Source organism: Mustela erminea, chromosome 8 (assembly GCF_009829155.1).
Source record: "Mustela erminea isolate mMusErm1 chromosome 8, mMusErm1.Pri, whole genome shotgun sequence".
Classification (NCBI taxonomy): domain Eukaryota; kingdom Metazoa; phylum Chordata; class Mammalia; order Carnivora; family Mustelidae; genus Mustela; species Mustela erminea.
The window spans coordinates 76,098,452-76,118,890 of NC_045621.1; the positions used below are offsets into that span (position 1 = coordinate 76,098,452).

The following is a 20,439-nucleotide window of genomic DNA, read 5'->3' on the forward strand; positions in this document are numbered from 1 at the left end:
TGGAATCAGCGCCAGCCACTCATTAAGTTTCTTATGTCCCAAAAGGCACTCTAGGAAGGCATAATGTTCATAGACCTATCCATTTGGAACAATTCTGCAAAGCATTATTTTACTTATATGAAAGAGTTGTGGAATGAAGAATTAGGGAGTGGAGGAGACAAGCTTGATCTGCCAGAGGATCTTGACAGAGTCTCAGCAAGGAAAAGTTTCATTTCTGTTGTCCTGTCAGTTTCCTGATCCATGGCCTTGTAACTACTGGTATTACCTACTTCCTGTCTGGAAGGGCACTGAATCTATTTCTAGATGTCTATGTTTAACCGGAAAGATCATGTCATAATATCACACACAATTTGAGATACTAATGCCTGTTGAAATGGAAGGAAAACCTAAATTTGGGGGCATGTGGAGCTAAGGGATTGAATATAGACATATCCTCAGAGCAATATGCACATGGTTGATGTGCCAGAAACAGGAATTAAGTGAAGATTTATTAGATGGATAATTGAATAAAGGCAAAGTGAAAGTTTGATGAATAAGAGACTTAATTAGAAATGATAAGCTGAATGACATTTTTAGTTTTCAAAGTTTTGGTCCACAAAAAAAGGTGTTGGCTGAGATAAAAGGCAAAAAGGAAGACAAGTTTTCTGGTCAGTCAGTCAGTTGAAACACTTCTAGCTGTGAAAATAGATTGGAATATTTGCAAAAGAACTGACTGAAGTTGTTTCTCATAGAACATTTTAAACAATATATCTTTTATTCCTTCAATAAATAAATTGTGTGTTTCTATTCAGAACAATCTCAGAAGTAACCTGAACCTATAAAATAGGGGGTTGGAGATGAAGTCCAGAAAGGAAACACTAAAAACAACAAATTGGTAGTGAAAGACATTTAAGGATTATCAGGTTTGTGGACTGTGTAATATTTTCTGTGGAAAAGTTTCAATGAAATAAGTATGTTAACTATGGACACATACAGTATTCTAATTCTACAGATTTATGAGGATGGATTCAATTATCCTGTCTCAAGTGGGGGTAGCTATACTGTATAGAAAATGTGTAGCTTGATACCTGACATATAAAAGGTATTTTAAAAGTATGAGTTTATTTCTTTTTATCCCTGTGTTCTACTTAAAACTATATCTATATGTTACCTGCTATAATCAGGTTGAGGTTAATAAATAGGGACAATCAATAAACTAAACAAAAAGTTACAGGTAGGAAGTAAGAGGTAACAGTTGAGGTAAAACATGGTGAAAAATATTTTCTTGTGGAGCCAACCGGAAAAGTCTTACAGCCGTCACTAAGTATGGAGCTACGACCGCCGTGTCAGTAAGGTGTTTTCTTTCCTTTGGAATGGCTTAACTGACTACCAAGGAGATGAAGTTGGAAGATCTCTTAAAATGGTGCTCATCTCATAATAAATCCAATACTATCCACACAGACTGGTCTTTAGTTCTCAGTTAGAATTTCACATCAAAGCTTGACTCAGATGGACTCCTCCCTTGGAAGACATCAGTACCCTTTCATTGCATGCCATCCGCTCTGGATAATGTTGTCACAGGCTATGGTGTATTCACTGTAGTCATAATCAGAAATGAGCAGCAAATGCCCATTTATCTAGAATGTTCAGGGTATAAGGTGTTGAGAGTAAGATACCCTTTTTAGTGAAGTGAATTGACTTGTGAAGAGGTGCTTTTGGTCTTGCATGCAGACAGGCTGCCTCCACCTCCCTGAGAGTATCTTCCACACTGAGAAGTGTCTCTCCCCTCAGTTCTGTGGTACTTCCCTCTGTGAACCAAAGGAAGGTGGTTTCCCCATGGGAGCCCAGACTTGTTCCCAAACACGCTGTGTCTGAGGAGGCTATAGTGATTTCATACATCCAGTTGCTTTTCTACTCAGCCATTCTTGTATCCTTGCTGAGGCATTTCTTTTTTAAGATTTTATCTATTTATTTGACAGAGAGGGAGACAGCAAGGGAGGGAACACAAGCAGGAGAGTGGGAGAGGGAGAAGCAGGGACCCAATGTGGGACTCGATTCCAAGACCCTGGGATCATGACCTGAGCCGAAGGCAGACATTTAACAATTGAGCCACCCAGGCATCCTTGCCGAGGCTTTTTTTTTTTTTTTAAAGATTTTATTTATTTGACAAAGTAGTAGGCAGAGAGGCAGGCAGAGAGAGGAGGAAGCAGGCTCCCCGTGGAGCAGAGAACCTGATGTGGGGCTTGATTGCAGGACCCTGGGATCATGACCTGAGCTGAAGGCAGAGGCCTTAACCCACTGAGCCATCCAGGCACCCCTTGCCGAGGCTTTTTTAAAGGAAACTTTTATCACAGGTATTTGCTAAATTAAAGCATTATAAATAATGACTCCATAACTATATGGAATCATAGACTTTCCATGGATTACTAATATTCAAAGAATTAGAAAATAATTACATAAATGTTTATAAAATTACACTAAAAAGATTGTCTTTATTTGGTCATTCAAAAGACATCCAGATCTTTTCTTACTTCGGAGTCACCACTAATAACATTATACACATGCTACACACACACACACACACACACACACACACACATATCTGAGTAAGAGTCTACAGTTACAAACTTACGCAGTATGGTAACCAGTATCCACTTGTGGCCATTGAGCACAGGAAATGTAGTTAGTTTGCAGTGAGAGGTGCTGTAAGGTAAATTAAATGATGGATTTCAAAGACTTAGTGCAAAAAACAGAATATAAAACATCTCCTTTATTCTTTAGATATTAATTATATGCCAAAGTAAATATTTTAGAATAAATACTGATTACATATTTAAATAATAATATTTGGGATGTGTTAGGTTAAAAGAAGTGTATTTTTTTTAAAGATTTTTATTTATTTATTTGACTGACAGAGATCACAAGTAGACAGAGAGGCAGGCAGAGAGAGAGGGAGGAAACAGGCTTCCCGCCAAGCAGAGAGCCCGATGAGGGGCTCGATCCCAGGACCCCGAGATCATGATCTGAGCCAAAGGCAGAGGCTTTAACCCACTGAGCCACCCAGGCGTCCCAAAAGAAGTATATTTTTAAAAATTATTTTTATTTCATTTACTTTTTTAATGTGACTACTATAAAATTAAACATTTCATATGTGACATATTATAATTTCTATTGGACACCACTGTTCTAGAGAAATATAATTCGCCTGCATGAAAAAAACCACTAACTTTTTAACAGGTGCTTTCCAAGTGTCTGTGCATAAATGAATAGGACTTTCACTTTTCTTTTCCATACCTAGTGCTGCATAATTACTAGACCTTTAAGGTTCTTGCTGGTGCCTCTCTTTTCTTTACCAGAAAGAACAATGATCCATCACAAGTTGGTCATCATTATTCCCCTTTAGATTTCTTTCTAGAATTAAATCACCCTAGCCAACCTCAGGGGTTATTTTACACAACCTATTTGGAAGAGATTAACTAGCATTGCATCATTAAACTAATGATTACCTCATTCTCACTTCTGCCTGATTTGCAGGAATTATTAGCTTAACATTAAAAGGCAAACCTCACACTGCTGAAACTTCAAAAATGTTCTTGATAACATTTCTTCTTCATTTGCAATACTCCTTAAATTGTACCTTATGAAGCTGAGACTGATACACTCTGGTCATTTTGAAAAATTGCCCCTGAACATAGTTTCTAATTATGCAGAAGATCAAGACAGAGAGCTTCATTAATAAACTATCATGTTAAGAGAATTAAGTCTCCTGATTTCCAGCAATTTCCCAAACTCCATCTCTAAAAGAATAGTTTCCACCTAATTTGAGAGCTGAGGTTTTCTAAATGCATTTCATTTTTGCCTTAAGTTTACCTGATCACTGAGTAATATTCCTAATGACTCCGAGTATCTCCGAAGGCAACAATCCTGGAGCCAGATGTGGCAATCCATTGTACGTGTGGGTCATTTATTCATTCCTTCCTTTGCTGAAGGGTGCCAAAGGGCCAGAAACTTGGACGTTGAAAAGAAACATGGTCTTTGCCCCGAGAGGGGTTAGAGTCCGTAAGATAGGTTATTAAAGGAAAGCATGGTGAGAGGATCTAATTAGGGAAATAAGGTGGTGACTTCCTGGGGGACTGATGTTCAAGTGGAGGACTGAATAACTATCAGAAGTTAGCCGGAAGAGGAGGTTTATGGTAAAGGGTGCCCGGCAGAGCAAACAATGTGTGCGAAGACCCTGGTCTGTGAGAGCATGGCATCTTTGAAACAAAAGAGGAATGCATACAATTGGAATGTGGGGTGTGGAGTGGATGGTCGTTGGGAGAGCTAAGCAGGGATTATTTTTGTACAACCTTGTGAGCTCTGGTTAAACTGTGTCAACTTTCCATTGGTAGTTAAAGCTGGGGAGTGACATGATCAGATCTGTGTTTTAGATACTTCTGGTTGCAGGGTAGGGGATGCTTCGGAGTACATGAGTCAGGGCTGAAAGTAGAGAAACAATTGTAGTAAGGTTTTGTTTTAATTTAGGCTGCATGTGATAAGTGCTTGTTCTAAGACTGTGGCAGCAAGAAAGAGCAAATACAGCTATTTAGAGGACAGACTCAACAGGACTTGGTAATTATTAAGTGAGAGAGATAAAAGGGAAAAAGGTTTCAAAGATGTTACCCAAGGTTCAGACTTGAGCTGTTGGATGGAAGATGGTGCTGTCCACGGAAGACATGGGAATAGATATCTGATAATCAGTTGGATTTGTGAGGCTGGGGGGGGGGGTAGGGGAGGTCTACATGGCAGTCTGTGGAGTTGTGGCTCAAATGGTTAAGCGTCTGCCTTCAGCTCTGGTTGTGATCCCAGGGTCCTAGGATCGAGTCCACATAAGGTCCTTGCTCAGCTGAGAGCCTGCTTCTTACTGCTCCCCCTGCTTGTGCCCACTCTCACTCTCTCTTTCTGACAAATAAGTAAAATCTTAAAAAGAAAAAGAAAAGAATACCAGCGCTCAGGATACCTGGTTGGCTCAAGCCGTTAAGCATCTGTCTTCAACTCAGGTCATGATCCGGGTCCTGGGATCAAGCCTGCCTTGGGAATCCCTGATCAGCAGGGGTGCTGTTTCTCCCTTTCTCCCTCTGCCCCTCCCCTCCAACTCATGCTCTCTCATATGCTCTCTCTCTCTCTCAAATAAAAAATAAAATCTTAAAAAAATAATATCTGTGCTCATCCTAAATAAATAAAATCTCTGCAGGTGGGTCTAGATAGCTGTGACATTGTGATTTATAGTAAGAAATATCATTTGGTCAGGGCGCCTGGGTGGCTCAGTGGGTTAAGCCTCTGCCTTCAGTTCAGGTCATGATCCCAGGGTCCTGGGATCGAGTCCCGCATCAGGCTCTCTGCTCAGCAGGGAGCCTGCTTCCGCCCACTTTCTCTCTGCCTGCCTCTCCGCCTACTTGTGATCTCTGTCTGTCAAATAAATAAAAATCTTTAAAATTAAAAAAAAAAAAAGAAATATCATTTGGTCTTATTCACTGTTTCTGGCACAGAGCTCCTAAAACTCTTGGAATTTTCTAAGTGAAGAGAGCTACAAAGATGTCTTTTGTGAGTGAGGTGGCTTTTGGACCCCGTGTAAGGATGGGGCTGGTTACTAGTGGAACCAAACATGTGATTGGAGAGTTGGGACTTTCCATCCCACCCCCACCTCCAGGATGAAGAGATGAGCTGGGCATGGAATTAATCACCAATGGCCAGTGATTTCATCAGTCATGTGTCTATGTAAAGAAGCTGCTATAAAAACCCAAAAGGACAGGGCTGGGAAAGCTTCTGGATTGGTAAATCCAGATGGAGATTCGGGGACTCATGAAGAGCTCAGAGAAAGTGCCAGGTCCATACCCTTTCCCCATGCGTTCTCCTGTGTATTTCTCCCTTCTGGTTGCTCCTGAGTTATATCCTTCCATAATAAATTAGTTATCTAGGAATTAAAATGCCTCTCTGAATCCTGTGAGGTGCTCTAGCAAGTTAATCAAACCCAGGGATGCCATAGTTGAAACTTCTGATAGCCAGTGGTTAAAAGTAAAGATGACAACCTGGTCTTTTGATGGACATCTGAACTGTGTGTGTGTGTGTGTGTGTGTGTGTGTGTGTGTTTTGGGAATGGGACAGTTTGTAGGAATGGATCCTTAACCTGTGGGATCTGATGCTATCACCAGATAGAGTCAGAATTGAGTTGAATTGTAGGGTACCCAGTGAGGGTCAGAGAATTGCTTGTTGGTGGAAACCACTTCCCCCAAGACACACACCCACACACACAATGAAATTGAATACAGAACCCTTAGTAGGACATTAGAGTTTCCAAAGGTCCCCAGATGATACCCATATTCATCCATGGTTGAAAACAACTGGAGAAGGAAAGAGGAGCCTGATAAAAGTACTGAGAAGAAGCTAAAGGGTAGCAAGGAGATCAGGTCAGTGCGGCATTATCAAAGGATGAGAGATCTTGAGAAGAGATGAATGGTTGGCAGTATCAAAAGTTGCCAAATGGTCAAGCAAGGTAAGAACTTAGAAGGTTTCATAGGCTATAGAGAGAAATAGTTAATGAGTAAGCTTAGTAAGTCCAGTTTTAGTGGCGAAGCCAGATGGCAGAGGGTTGAGAAGTGAGGAGTAAGAAAATACTGGTAGCAAGTGTCAACAACACTTTTATCTGGATTCTTCCTTCATTAATTAAATACATTTTATTGGTTACTTACGCTAGGTAGCAGGAATAGAAAGTTGAGTAAGACATGGCTGAAGCCCTTAAAGAATTCGCACTAGATGACAAGAGAGACAGGTAAACATTGGATCATTAATGATGAGAATATGTATTAAACGTGATGATAGAGATACAGTGGGGAGAAGAAACTGTTTGAATAATGACAGAAGGTTTCCTGGAAGAGCAGACACCTGATTAGTAGAGCCAGTTCTGGCTAGTTTTGATGAGCAGATAGTAAAAATGTGAAATGGATGGATACATTCATCAGATTTGGGTGATTGCTCTCCTGTACACTTCAGCTCCATTTCCAAAAGTCTGGGCCAGTCTTGGGTTCCAAAGATTCTTCCTGCTCACACCAGACAATCTGAACGACAATACACACACCTGGGACAGGGAGCTTAGAACTGACCATCTTTAAAAATGGGGATTTTTTCAAAGGGGCATGTGCACCCGAATGTTTATAGCAGCAATGTCCACAATAGCCAAGCTATGGAAAGAACCTAGAAGTCCACCAACAGATGAATGGATAAAGAAGATGTGAGATATATGTATAGATAGATAGAGCTATCTATCTATCTATCTATCTATCTATCTATCTATCTATATAATGGAATACTATGCAGCCATCAAAAGAAACGAAATCTTGCCATTTTTGACGATGTGGATGGAACTAGAGGGTATTATGCTTAGCGAAATAAGTCAGTAGGAGAAAGACAACTATCATATGATCTCCCTGATATGAGGAAGTGGAGATGCAACATGGGGAGGTTGGGGGGGTAGGAAAAGAATAAATGAAACAAGATGGGATTGGGAGAGAGACAAACCATAATGTCATAAAACAAACTGAGGGGGGTTGAGGGGAGGAGGGTAGGGAGAGGGTGGTCAGGTTATGGACACTGGGGAGGGTATGTGCTATGATGAGTGCCGTGAAGTGTGTAAACCTGGCGACTCACAGACCTGTACCCCTGGGGCTAATAATACATTCTATGTTTATAAAACAATTAAAAAATTTAAAAATTTTTTAAAAATTTTAAAAATGGGGATTTTTAAAAAAATTTAAGACAGCTGGAAACATCAAATTAGAGCATGGAAGTAGACTTAATAAGTGTTCAGTAATGCAGTGTGTTTGTTCTGATGCCCCCAAGAATTAAAAACAAAAAAAGGAATCTTTTTCATATAAATTATTTGGAGGTCTCTAACTCACAATAAATATGTTCAGAAATAGCATGTAGGGGAGGCTCGTTGGTTTACAGGTATGATTCTCGCTTTGGATGCCAGAGAAATAGCATGTAGACTTAGTTGACAGATCTCTTTTATAGGAAAAACTGTGTGAAATGGATTAGGCATGTCCTTTCAAAACTACACCTTATGTTGAAGATTCTTTCAAAGTATACCCTATGTTTGTGAAATTTTTCTAGGTTTACCTCACTTGATACCATTCTTGTTGACTTGTGAAAGTTTTTTGGTATTCTTTAGAGCATGATTATTTTGTCTACAAATCATTGTCTAACATATTATCCCATCCTTTAAACTTTGGACAGGGACATGTCCTCTGACGTCTATAACTGCTCTTCTCAGTCTGAGCCTAATAATGCCATAGGATTCTGGACTGACTCTTATTTCTCTCATATACTTCATACCTCACATCTTCCTGACCTCCTCCATCCTAGCTTGTAAATTTCCAAACGAAGCCCAGTGCTTCAATAATGACCACCTACTGTTAAGTGAGAGCAGGTTTCCCTAGAGGTGCTTTTTTTTTTTCCTGTTTACATTTTTGTATTGTTCTTGTTTCAAAGACACCCAAAATGGTATCCATCTATGAGTGATAGTTTTTCAAATGAATCTATAAGTCCAAGAGATTAATTGAAAACCATGGAAATAGAAAATTTTCTTTCCTTGTTTTCTAACATTGGAAATTAGTGTCATAGAGTAGGTTATTATAGAAATAGAGTTTATATAGGTTTATGAATAATATCAGTCTTGGATTCTTTCCTTGCCTCACAGGAAAAAGTACTAATAGCCATCATTGTGACATAGTATAGGGTGGTGGTTGACAGCGTCTACCTGAATCCTTCCTTCCCCACTTATTAGAGGTGTAACTTTGGGCAAGATGCTTAACCTCCCTTTGTTTCAGCTTCTCCATCTGTGCAGTTTGGATTATGATAATATCTGCTCATAGGAATGTAACGAAAATTAAATGAGTTACTATTCATGTTTACATGGAATTAAAAGTGTGCTTGGGTACATAGGAAGCATGTAATAAATATTAGTTATTATTGTGGGAGGAGAACCTGAACCTAGAATTAAGCTCACAAGTGACCTGGTTTTCTAGAATTTTGAGGTCTAGTGATGACTGAGGATCAACCCTGATTTGTAAAATTGCAGCCCTAAAACTTGGCTCTTCTGCTTGGGGACATCTGCCTCTGTGTTGAACTCTTTCTGAATACAATCAAGTAAAATAAATAAAATGTATAAACTAAAAAAGGGATATTAAATAAAATGAAACAGAGGACTGACACCACCAGCTTTTCAGACCTACGATTCTGAGCTCTTTCTCACCTATACTGCTCATGGTTACTAACCATTATGAGATCTGGACTAGGAAGGCTGAAAATATGAAATGTAAATACATGTCTTTTTAGAAAGAACATACTTTGAGACTAATTTCTAATTTTGATGTTTACTTTGATCTTTGACTCTTTTGTGCTTATTTTGATATCTTGACTCCAGAGAAGCTGGAGGAAACAGTCCTGTAAGTTCAGTATTCTCACGTCCCATGTCTTCTCCAAAATTTGGCATTTTACTTTTCATGACCTAAAATTATTGTTACTGCTGTTGAAATCATAAGCATCACTGCTGTCTTTCAAAAATAGCACCACTGTGTTTTATTATGTATGTGGGAAAAGTACATCATTTAATGTAGTGAACATAATGGACTTAATAGTAATTAGAATTTGATAAGAAAAACTACAAGAAGGGGCCACTTGGCTGGAAGAGCTGAAGGCTGGCTGGCTAAATCTCGCAGCGCCGTGAGCGCCCTCTGCTGGTACAGTCTAAGTCAGCACAACGTGGAGATGCTGTGGAGCAGAGGCATTTCCCATTTAATGAACACCTACTAGGTGCCAGGAAGTCTTGTAGCCACAGGGCAAATTTTCTATGATTCCCATAACCCTGCAATGGTAGATCTGATCATCTTCACAGTTAAATTGAATTTCCACTTTTAATCTCATATGTTTTTCTAATATTCTGAATTAAAATAGAGGAAGGAATTGTACAATTATTTGTACTCAGTAATTATTGTTTCTACAAATAAAAATATCCTAAATAAGTGACTCTTTATAGAACATAGAATAAAACAGTGTTCATCCATGTCTCAGAATTATTTAAGAAAAAATTGAGATATATAGGACTCATCTTTCAATGGAAAAGAACTTCACCTTTAAAAAAAGGAATTGGTCTTTTCCTGAAACGTAAAATTTCGTCATGTTTTTGAAAGATCAGATAAGTGTGTATGTTATTGTAGTAGCTAGAAAGTCAGACTGAGAATGCCAGTCAAATGTCTGAGCCGATGGGGAACCCACAGCCCCATGACTCAGGCAGATAAACCAAACATGTCATTGCATCCAAAAGTCCCAGGCTCCTTCACCCACAAAATATTTCACTCAAGCTGTCAGCATGTTGTAGGAAGAAGGACTTGGAGTCTGATCTTTCCCCATGGGCATTCCTCAGTGGTAATGCCAAAATACCAAGAACCGATCTAAATTGAGGAAAAGGGCAGGGCGAGAGAGGGACCCAATAAGTGCCATCTTTCTTGAGCACTAGGAAGTTGACTGAATAGCCTGTGGGCAGATTTGTGATATTATGCACATTTGACGGTGAAACAGAAGACTTAGAAAGTGAAATTGATGTCAGTTCATTCATATCTCTGAAATACATATACAATAGAGTCCTATTGTATATGCGATAGAGTAATAGGAAGTAACAGAGATCTTTGATTTCTGACAAGTTTTTGGTTTTTTATTCTGACCCTTTTCATTAACCAGCCCCCTGGATTCAAGGAAGTTACTTTACTTCCTTCAGATTTAATTGTCTCCTCTGGAAAATGGAATTGATAACAGTCCCCTGCTGCTGCTGTGAAAATTAAAAGACTTAAACATGAATGATGAGGCCTGGCAGTGATGGGCCACAAATATTTTATGGAAGAGGATATATGACATGCCATATGTGCAGTTTAATCATGTTTAGCTTAATCCTTAAAATAATAATAATGTCAACATCGACGAACATTTGCCTGCTTCCTCTGCTAGGCTCTGGCCCAAGCACTCCGCCGGTATCTCATTTACTCCTCAAGATGCTCACAGGAACCCTCTGACGTAGGTACCTCCTGTGGGCCCCAGCTGATCCTCCATCTTAATTTGTCCTACTCCCAGATCACACTCCGTAAAGATCTTCAAACCTGCAAATGTTGTTTCCCTTCAGACCATCTGTTACTATCTTAAAACTGAAGAGAATAATATTTTGGAGAAGTAGAGACAAATAGAAGTGAAGGAAGAAGACCTCTCCAAACCTTAAATCCCTGAGAATTTGGTGAAAAGTTCGCAGACGTATCCTCCTAAAGGATTTTTGTGACGGTCAATGGATTAGAGAATCCCTCTCTATATTTCGTTCCTGCCTGTTGTACATAACATCCCATTCTGTGCTGTGGACATGCTACAGATAACAAAGTAGTCCATCTGCCCTCATGGAGGGGACATTCAGGAGTGAACAGCTAGTCTTCTGTAGTGTCTGTCATATTTGGCACTCAAAATATACATCGCATCACTCGGAGCAATGAAACTAAAACTGGTGATGTGTATAACAACCAAAAAAGGGTTGGAGAAGAATGGACCAAACTGACTTTGTACTAGCAGCCTTTGTAGTCACCTGACAAAATGAACTGCTCATTCACATTTATAGACATGTGTACAGACTGATACAAAATCCACAGATGGAAATAAAAAACTGAAGTAAAAAGCATACATCTTTTATTTTTTTAAAAAGGAATAAAAATAAAATAAATAAATAAATAAAAATGAAATTTTAAAAAAGGAAAATGAAAAGTGGGTGTAATTTTTAAAATAAAGAATATGGTTTTATTTTTAATATCTACTGGGAAAATGCATTCAGCTGTGCTAAGTTTAGTCATTCTACTTGTACAAAAGCGTGGGAAATGATCACATGTTAATTTCTGCTGACCTCTTTTATGTTAAACCATGTAAAATCCTTTTTCAATTATGAAGCTGATTTGATTTACTAAGAGTTTAGATTAGAAATGTAGGAGCTGGTTTGAAAACCAGATTATAAATCATTTCAGTGTGACATTTGGATAAAATATAAAGATAATCTGAATTTATTTATGATGTCCTGTCAGGGAAATTCAAGAGAATTAACTTTCTCATGACAGTTCTAAAAATAATCATTTCTGACCACATTAGAAATACTGTATTTCCACATGAAGAAAGTTTGCCCAACATTTCATATCCTATTTTGATATCTAGCTGAAACCAAGGAGGACAAAAAAAATTACAATTATTTTAAAAATGGAGTGTTGTCAAAGACGATGTAATATAGGAGAAGGCATTACCCTTTACATTGTAAAGCACACGTTCCGTTGCACATGGACACCTGTCGGGGGAGCTTTTCAGAAAATTCTTAGGTCTGGGTCTTAATCCGGATGCATCAAATATGCGGCTCCAGAAGTGGAGCCCAGGTGTCAGTACTCGTTCTAAACTCCCCCCAGGTGATCCTAATGTCCAGTTGCGGCTGAGAACCACGTTCTAGAGGCGTGACCTCGGGCAAACAAGGTTAAGGGAGAGTTCTGAAGACGGCCCTGAGCAGGAGCTGATGATGCAAATGGTTTACCTCTTTGTCAGGATTCTGCGAGCACTACAGAAGAAAAGGCTAAAAAGTTCCTTGAAATTAAGTAAAGCCCCAGAACGGCAGTGGTGAGTGATTACTAGGCCGTTCTTTGAACTAATCCTGTTTGGATCAGAGCTGAAAGTATCGGGGTATTACCGTCTCTGTTGGGTGCTGCCTCTGCAGCAACAGCACGTCAGGCAGTGGGCAGGAGAAACCCCTATGAACGTGTGTGTTTGAGCCCTTATCAGAATTAGTTTTTATTCCTTATGTGGAAGAATAATTGTTTCATGACTCTGTGAAATTTCTTCATGCCCATGCATTCTTCCTTTTGTGCTCATCTTAGGATACAAAAGCACAAATAGAAGAAACTTAGTCAAACCACAGTTGAAGCGTGGAGCTGTTTTTTAACTTACTGACCCCATTATCAGCACACATTTCTGGGCTGTGTGTTGAGGGGGCATAAGGGTGAACAAGGTGGGGTACTAGCCATGATGAATTAGGTTATTATTAAGTCCTAGAAGTGGGATCGTTGCAAGGAAAGGAATGTAGTCGTGTTCGCCGTCACCAGAGAAACAGAGCCAGTAGGGTCGGTAGGTGGTAGCTGGGTAGATAGATAGGAGATTTATTATAGGAATTGGTTCCATCCCTGAGGAGGCAAAGTCCCATGATTGGTAAGCTGAAGAACCAGGAAACTGGACAATGTCATTCAGGTCCAAGGCCTGAGCAGCAGCTGGTGGGGAGGGAGGGGATGATTGGTGTATGACCCAGAGGTCTGAGAGCTTTGCAGACACAGACACGGAGAGAAAAACGCTAGAGCGAAGTGACCTTGAGAAAGTAGGAACATGAGTGGTTTGGCTCTCCTGTATGAGACTCTGAGCAATGAAGATTCCCTGGTGTCACCTGGTAGGCCTGATGTGCTATGGAATCATGTACGGCCCCAGAAAACTGCTTAACACCACGGTTTCTGTGGTTATCATTGTAAAATTTACAGCTGAAAGAGCTGAGTTAGGAAACAGGTACTAACAATTGACCTATAGAACTCTTTGGCCCTTTTCATCGAGCAGTTTACGTGATCTTTTGTGGCTCTGTGTTTATTTGAACTCCAGGATGGCATCTCTGCAACAGTAAATTTGTTTCTAAATATTGGGTATAATTGATGGTGCAATCGTGATGAAAGTGCCCATGAAATATGCCACATTTGAGGAGCACTGAGATGTTGTTTTTGACCTCCTTTTTCTCTTAACCTTAATTTTCCTCTTGCTCAGCTGCCTTTGTTAACCAAGGGACAGTAATTTTAGAAGGACTTTGGTATTTTCCGAGAAGATATTTTACTGAAGTGTCTGTTGGGATAAGTAACAGGAATTTCACCTTCGGGTAGACAGTCTACCATTTATCCATTTTGACATTAGTAAAAAAAAAAATTTAAATAACTGGCAGTCTCGGTGAAAAGTCCAAACTGAACATGGCATCACAGTGAAAGTTAAAGTTGTGTGTGTGTCACTTTTCACTTTCCTTCCATTGTGTTGGCATCATGAAACCACAGACCTTCCCCACCCAGCACTCAGAGTTGTCTTTATCCCCTCCTTTGCTCTCTCTCTTCCTTTCTTTTTTCCCTTTCTGTAATTTTTTAAAAAGATTATTTATCTGAGAGAAGGAGGGAGAGACCACAAGCAGGGGGAGAGGCGGGGAGAGGCGGGGAGAGGCGGGGAGAGGCGGGGAGAGGCGGGGAGAGGCGGGGAGAGGCGGGGAGAGGCGGGGAGAGGCGGGGAGAGGCGGGGAGAGGCGGGGAGAGGCGGGGAGAGGCGGGGAGAGGCGGGGAGAGGCGGGGAGAGGCGGGGAGAGGCGGGGAGAGGCGGGGAGAGGCGGGGAGAGGCGGGGAGAGGCGGGGAGAGGCGGGGAGAGGCGGGGAGAGGCGGGGAGAGGCGGGGAGAGGCGGGGAGAGGCGGGGAGAGGCGGGGAGAGGCGGGGAGAGGCGGGGAGAGGCGGGGAGAGGCGGGGAGAGGCGGGGAGAGGAGAAGCGGGCTCCCTGCTGAACTGGAGCCCAGCACAGGACTTGATGGGAAGACTCTGAGATCATAACCCGAGCTGAAGGCAGCTGCTTAACCCACTGAGCCACCCAGGTGCCCCCTTTGTTAATTTTAACAAAGAAGCCTTATGTTTCCATCTGGACCACCTTTTATCAAGGTTTGGGCTGCAGCAAACTTCCTTTTCATGCCAGGCTGACATTGCTTATCAACACCAGCATTCTTTTTTCCAGAGCTCTTCTTCCTTGTTCTCAAGTCCAGTGCTCCCGCCAGCTGCTACCAATCGACAGAAGTAGTCCCTATTCTATAAGAAATCCGGCCAGAAAAACTGTGTGCAGGTTCTAGTGTAATAAGGTCCCAGACCCTGAGGATCACCTGGGGGTAGTCTGGGCCTCACCTGGACCTACTGAGTCAGAATCTTCAGGGAAGACACCAGGAAACTTTGTTCAGTTCAGCTGTGTTGACGCATTTTGCTGTTTGTCCTGAACAACATTTTGGAGAAAAAAAAATGTATACACAAACATCTTTCTGTTCTTCCTGGAAAACAAAATTCCTCCTGGAAAAACTACATGTCTCTAAGGACCTTTACTGCAACTAACGTAACTTGCAAAATATCAGCCTTATGTACATAGGTATAAATGAGGAGTTTGCCCAGGAAGCTTTATCTAGAGATCAAGGTTCTAGGAGACAGTGTGCCAAATGATTTAGAGAATGGTCACTATAAATAAATGATAACATGGTACCAGTGACTGGTGTTCAAAATTAAGTAAAGGAACCTGAGTTCCGCACCCTTAGCCAGGCAGCCTGATGCAAATACAGTTCCCTTTGGAATTAAGCTCAGGTGGAAGGGAACTGTCCCAGGGCAATTGAAGGGGGTGGGAATGAAGTCAGCAAAAAAGGATTCTGAGGGTACTACATCTTACTCTCCCCCCAAATCCCTTTTTAAAAATCACGTTAATGGGATCCCAGCTAGAAAGCAAAGAAGTCGCTCTAGCAAAAGAAAAAAAATTACCTTTGGAAAGATCACTTTTCCTGGTACAGTTTAGAAGTGCTCTGTTGCCCAGCAGGAATATTGACCTTTGGCTTTTTGGCTCTTTGTATTTGCCAAAAATGTCTTCTGGTGTGTTTTATTTACTACTGAAATAATCTGTTTTTTCAGGTCTTTTTTATTTTGTTCAATATAGTCATCATAAACTAAATGTAAACCATAGGGCAGTTTGTCTTAAATGCTAGGGATTATTAATATGCTAATTAGACACAGCGACTTTCCTGTGCTTGTTATCACTTCCAGCTTCTATAAACTGAGACTTAAGCACTGAGGGCCATATTGTTCTCATTTTCCCCCTAAAGCCTCAATCCAAGAAATGTCTTAAAAAGTGCTCAGGTGGGGCGCCTGGGTGGCTCAGTGGGTTAAGCCGCTGCCTTAGGATCAGGTCATGATCCCGGGGTCCTGGGATCGAGTCCCACATGGGGCTCTCTGCTCAGCGGGGGCCCTGCTTCCCTCTCTCTCTCTCTGCCTGCCTCTCTGTCTACTTGTGATCTCTGTCTGTCAAATACACAAATAAAATCTAAAAAAAAAAAAAAAAGTGCTCAGGCAATATTGCCTGTAATGCTAGACACATGATCAAAACAAAGGTGCAATTTCTTTGCCGCAGATGACACTGCAGCTGCTTCTGCACAGCCCGTGTTGGGTTAAACTGTCTCTCACCACCTCCTTCCCCTAACCCCACCCCAACCCCACCCCCAGTCATGTTGGTCACCCATCTCCCCAGGATGTTACCTGCTAGAGGTCATTTCTACAAACACAAAATACCAGATGTGAGAACCGTCCTGTTGCCCTGCATAACTCACCGTTACCCCCATCCCGTGCGCCAAGTAGGAGGTGACAGAGAAAGAGGCATCAAGGGCATTTTGTACATGGCTGAAGGAGAAAACTTGGGGATAAGCATGTTTATTATCTCTGCTGTCTTAGAATAACATGGTTTCAAGATAACTAATGATACAATGTATTTTCAAATGCTATAGGTAGCCCTAATGGAGAACCTTGTGGAAAGACTTGTCTGGAAGAAAGAGACAATCAGTGGTTGGGGGTCACGCTTTCCAGACAGCCGGGAGAAAATGGATCCCTCGTGGTAGGTTATTAGGGTTTGTCCACTGGTAACATTGTCGATTCAGATATTCTGGGTGTGATGTTCACATCATTTGGTCTACTTTTGTTTTATTTAGACTTGTGGGCATAGATGGAAAAATATATTTTATATAAAGAATGAAAATAAGCTCCCTACGGGTGTTTGCTATGGAATGCCCTCTGATTTACGGACAGAACTAAGTAAAAGAATAGCTCCATGCTATCAAGGTAAGGAATCATTTTTATTTTAACTGGATCAAGAGAAACAAGTGAATGCCTTTAATTTTTTTTTTTAATTTTCAATTTTGCATGTACAGAGGATGGGGGATAGACCTTTAAAATAGCTGTATTCTTTTTAACTACTTGAGTATTATTATTATTATTATTATTTTTTTTTTTTTTTACTCAATTGCTGTAGTAGCTGCAAAAAAATGTGCTTTATGTTTTTAGGAATAGAAATTTATCCCATTACATTTGAATAATTCTAGAATGTAGTTGATAATTATCCACTTTTACATTAAATATATTTTTAATTCTGTAAAAGTCTAATGCTCATCATATACCACTTAAAGTCATGAAATTATGATTGAAAATTTGAGATTATAAAGTCTGACAAGAACGATGAGACCTGTTTAGATTTTTTGCTTTATCTTTAGCTTCCAAGAATATTCAAAGATTCAACATAAGTATAAGCAAATCTTTCCTATTCACTGTGCCTTTTTTTTTTTTTTTTAATTCACATGCATTCCTTGATAAGGTATTGGTATCTTAAGTTTGAAAAGATTTCCCGTGAACATTCTAGGCCATAAGTAGTAGTAGTACATGCAGAGAGCTAGGACATAAACAGTTAAAGTGGGAAAAATTAGGGGTGAATGTCAACAGAGCATTAAGAACAAATCTGTAGCAGAACTAAAATTCTAAAAATGTGTTTGGAGAACTCAGAATTAAATATGTATACATTCCATTTTCCATTTTTTTCTAACCAAAATGATTACTACAGTATTCAAAGAATAATTCTATTATTTGACAAAATTTTGACCATGTGTGCAAATTCATATGGGGGGGTCCTCTGTGGTGTGTGATGTCTAAGAAAAGCTCATATAATATTTCTAATTTGCCTTTGAGTATTAATACAAAAGGTGAATTTTTAAATTCTTAATTGAAATAAAACTCAGTCTAGTGTTCTGTATGTTTTCATTCTCTTTTTCTTAATGGTTTATAGTTTATACTTTAAAACATTTTCAGAGTAGAGTTTTTTTATTCATATATCCCCAGCCACATTCTACAAATAATTCAATATGGAGTAAACTTATAGTACCTAAAACAATTGGGAAATGTATTTAAAAAAAAAGGGGGGGGGGGGAAGATCTAAAAGGAGTGAAAAATCATGGCCAGGACTAGTATTTACAAATGACTTAACAATTTACTTAGTTTTTCTAGTTAGCAAAGCCAAAACAAACATGTGGTCCTGATTCTTATTTTTATAGAGTTTGCTTAGGTCAGTTCTTTAGGAGAAGCAGGGTTTTGTCTTCCTCGTAAGTTCCAAAAGCATCCGGTGCATGAGGGCTTTGTAGTATGAGACCCTCCATCTCCATGCAGATCTTAACTCCCTCTTACATTCAGCTGGGCACAATTTAGGAAGCCTATTTTAAATGCAAACCTGGACTGGGAGCTACAAGTCCTACATCTATCTTAGATATGCACTTGACAGTGGTTTTGAGTGTATGCTGCATGTTCCTCCCATGAAAAAGAGGTAGAGGTCTTTTTATTGCTGTTTTGGAGGGATATCTTTGAGGATTAATATGAAAGATTTATGGTATTACATTTTATCAAAGTGATGATTTTAAAGATGAGATAGTATAAAATATAGACCTTAAAAGGTCTATTTGTAAGGATTTAGAAGATTAACAAAATTATGCAAATTTTGCCTATTTTTTTTTTTCAATGAAACCCTGAGTTGTTTTTCTACTTCATTTTAGATTATGTGAAAAAATTTGGAGAAAATTTTGCATCGTGTCAAGCTGGAATATCTAGTTTTTACACAGAGGTAATAGTCCAAAAAACAGTCTTTAAATGTTTACATATTGGATTTTGACTCTTAAGATTCAGACTGTGATATTATGCTTTACAGTTAATAAAAGATGTCTCTTAAAATTGAGTGTATTACAACTTAATTTTTACTACTCAGTATTCACATATACTTTGAAAAAAGGTTAATATTTAAGATGACTGTATCATGTAAGACCAACTAAAAGTCTACACTAAAGAATACTACCTTCATCAAGAATTGTTTTTATTATGTTCAATTAGCCCACGTTTAAGTACATCATTAGATTTTGATGTGTTCGATGATTCATTAGTTGCATATAACACCCAGTGCTCATCATTTGATGGGAATCAAAAGTAGCTATTGTTATTTGCTTTAACGTAGATGTTTAAAATTTCCATCCAGATATGTTACTTTTAATTACTAGTTGAGGGAGAAAAGCATATGAATCAACATCTTGCATTTAAATTATTAGAAATAAGGGATTTAAAAATTTATTGTCTTAAGTTAGACATGTTCACAAGCTCTATTTTTTTTCTCTAACACTCAAGGATATACAATCAAATATCATAGTTGTATCCAACCCCCAAATCTCCCAGTTTTCCTTCAAAACCTATTAAGAATTTATGACTGCTTTCTGAATCTGTGGTCAAGCTGTATCAAGCCTTGGGTCAACAATTTTTATAAATATTATTTACTATGTTTTTTTTTTAAAAAAGACTTTATATTTAAATTGACCTTTATAAGAGTTCAGTATTGTTTAGGAAAGGTAGAAATAGGTTAAATACGTTTGGTTGCTAAAAGCTCTAATATTTCACTGAATATATCTGTTCATTCTAACTTTTCTTTTGTTTCCTTTTCCTAAATTTGGATTTATCACCAAATATGCCCCCAAATTCCACTGATTTCTTTTTTTCTAAGCTAACATTGTTAAGAAAATGTCAATGGCTCTTTGCAAATAGGAATAAATTAAGTCCACTTTTTACTCTTTGTCAACATGTGATTCTCTCCATAATAAACACTAATGAATTACCCAGATACCATTCACTTTAACAGAAACCACACTGCCTGTCTCCTAGAAGCTTAGTCTAGTATTCCATGATTCTTGCTTCAATTTTAAAGTCCACTGCTAAGTGACTGAAGTGAGAGTTTCTTTTCTGAAATTGTGCTTGTAACAGGCAAAAATATGTTAACTGACTTCTTTCAGCTTTTTTCAGATATGTTTTTAAATTCATCAAATTTCAGATTTTAGAAATGTATTATAAAAATATTCTCATCATTATTTACTTAAACTGTATATCTGGAGGAGGTCTGGGGTGAATTAAACTTTGAGTTGATAATAAATTGTTTTTTATTTTTTGTTTTTTGTTTTTGTCTTATAGGACTTAATTGTGATGGGAGCCCCAGGATCATCTTATTGGACCGGCTCTCTTTTTGTCTACAATATAACTACAAATAAATACAAGGCTTTTTTAGACACAAATAATCAAGTTAAATTTGGAAGTTACTTAGGTACTGTAAAAATTGACAAACTCTAATCATCTCAGTCTTACAGATACAAGTTTCCCTTGTGATTACTAATCTCTTCAAAAGATCAAACTAGCCAGTAGCAATTAAAAAGTTCAGTAACTAT

At 39.1% G+C, this 20,439-nt stretch overlaps 1 protein-coding gene across 6 annotated transcripts in view; it reads left to right on the forward strand.

Annotated features, from left to right (window-relative positions):
- Positions 1-20,439, forward strand: part of ITGA4 (integrin subunit alpha 4) — a 79,888-nt gene that overhangs the window by 2,059 nt on the left and 57,390 nt on the right. For all 6 annotated transcript variants that reach the window (XR_004288809.1, XM_032356116.1, XM_032356119.1 and 3 more), the window contains exons 3-6: positions 16,657-16,763; positions 16,858-16,987; positions 18,739-18,806; positions 20,189-20,318. Coding sequence is in view for 5 of the 6 variants with exons in the window: in XM_032356116.1 (XP_032212007.1) it covers positions 16,657-16,763; positions 16,858-16,987; positions 18,739-18,806; positions 20,189-20,318 (435 nt within the window). In the remaining variant the exon portion in view is untranslated. The remainder of the gene's footprint in view (positions 1-16,656; positions 16,764-16,857; positions 16,988-18,738; positions 18,807-20,188; positions 20,319-20,439) is intronic.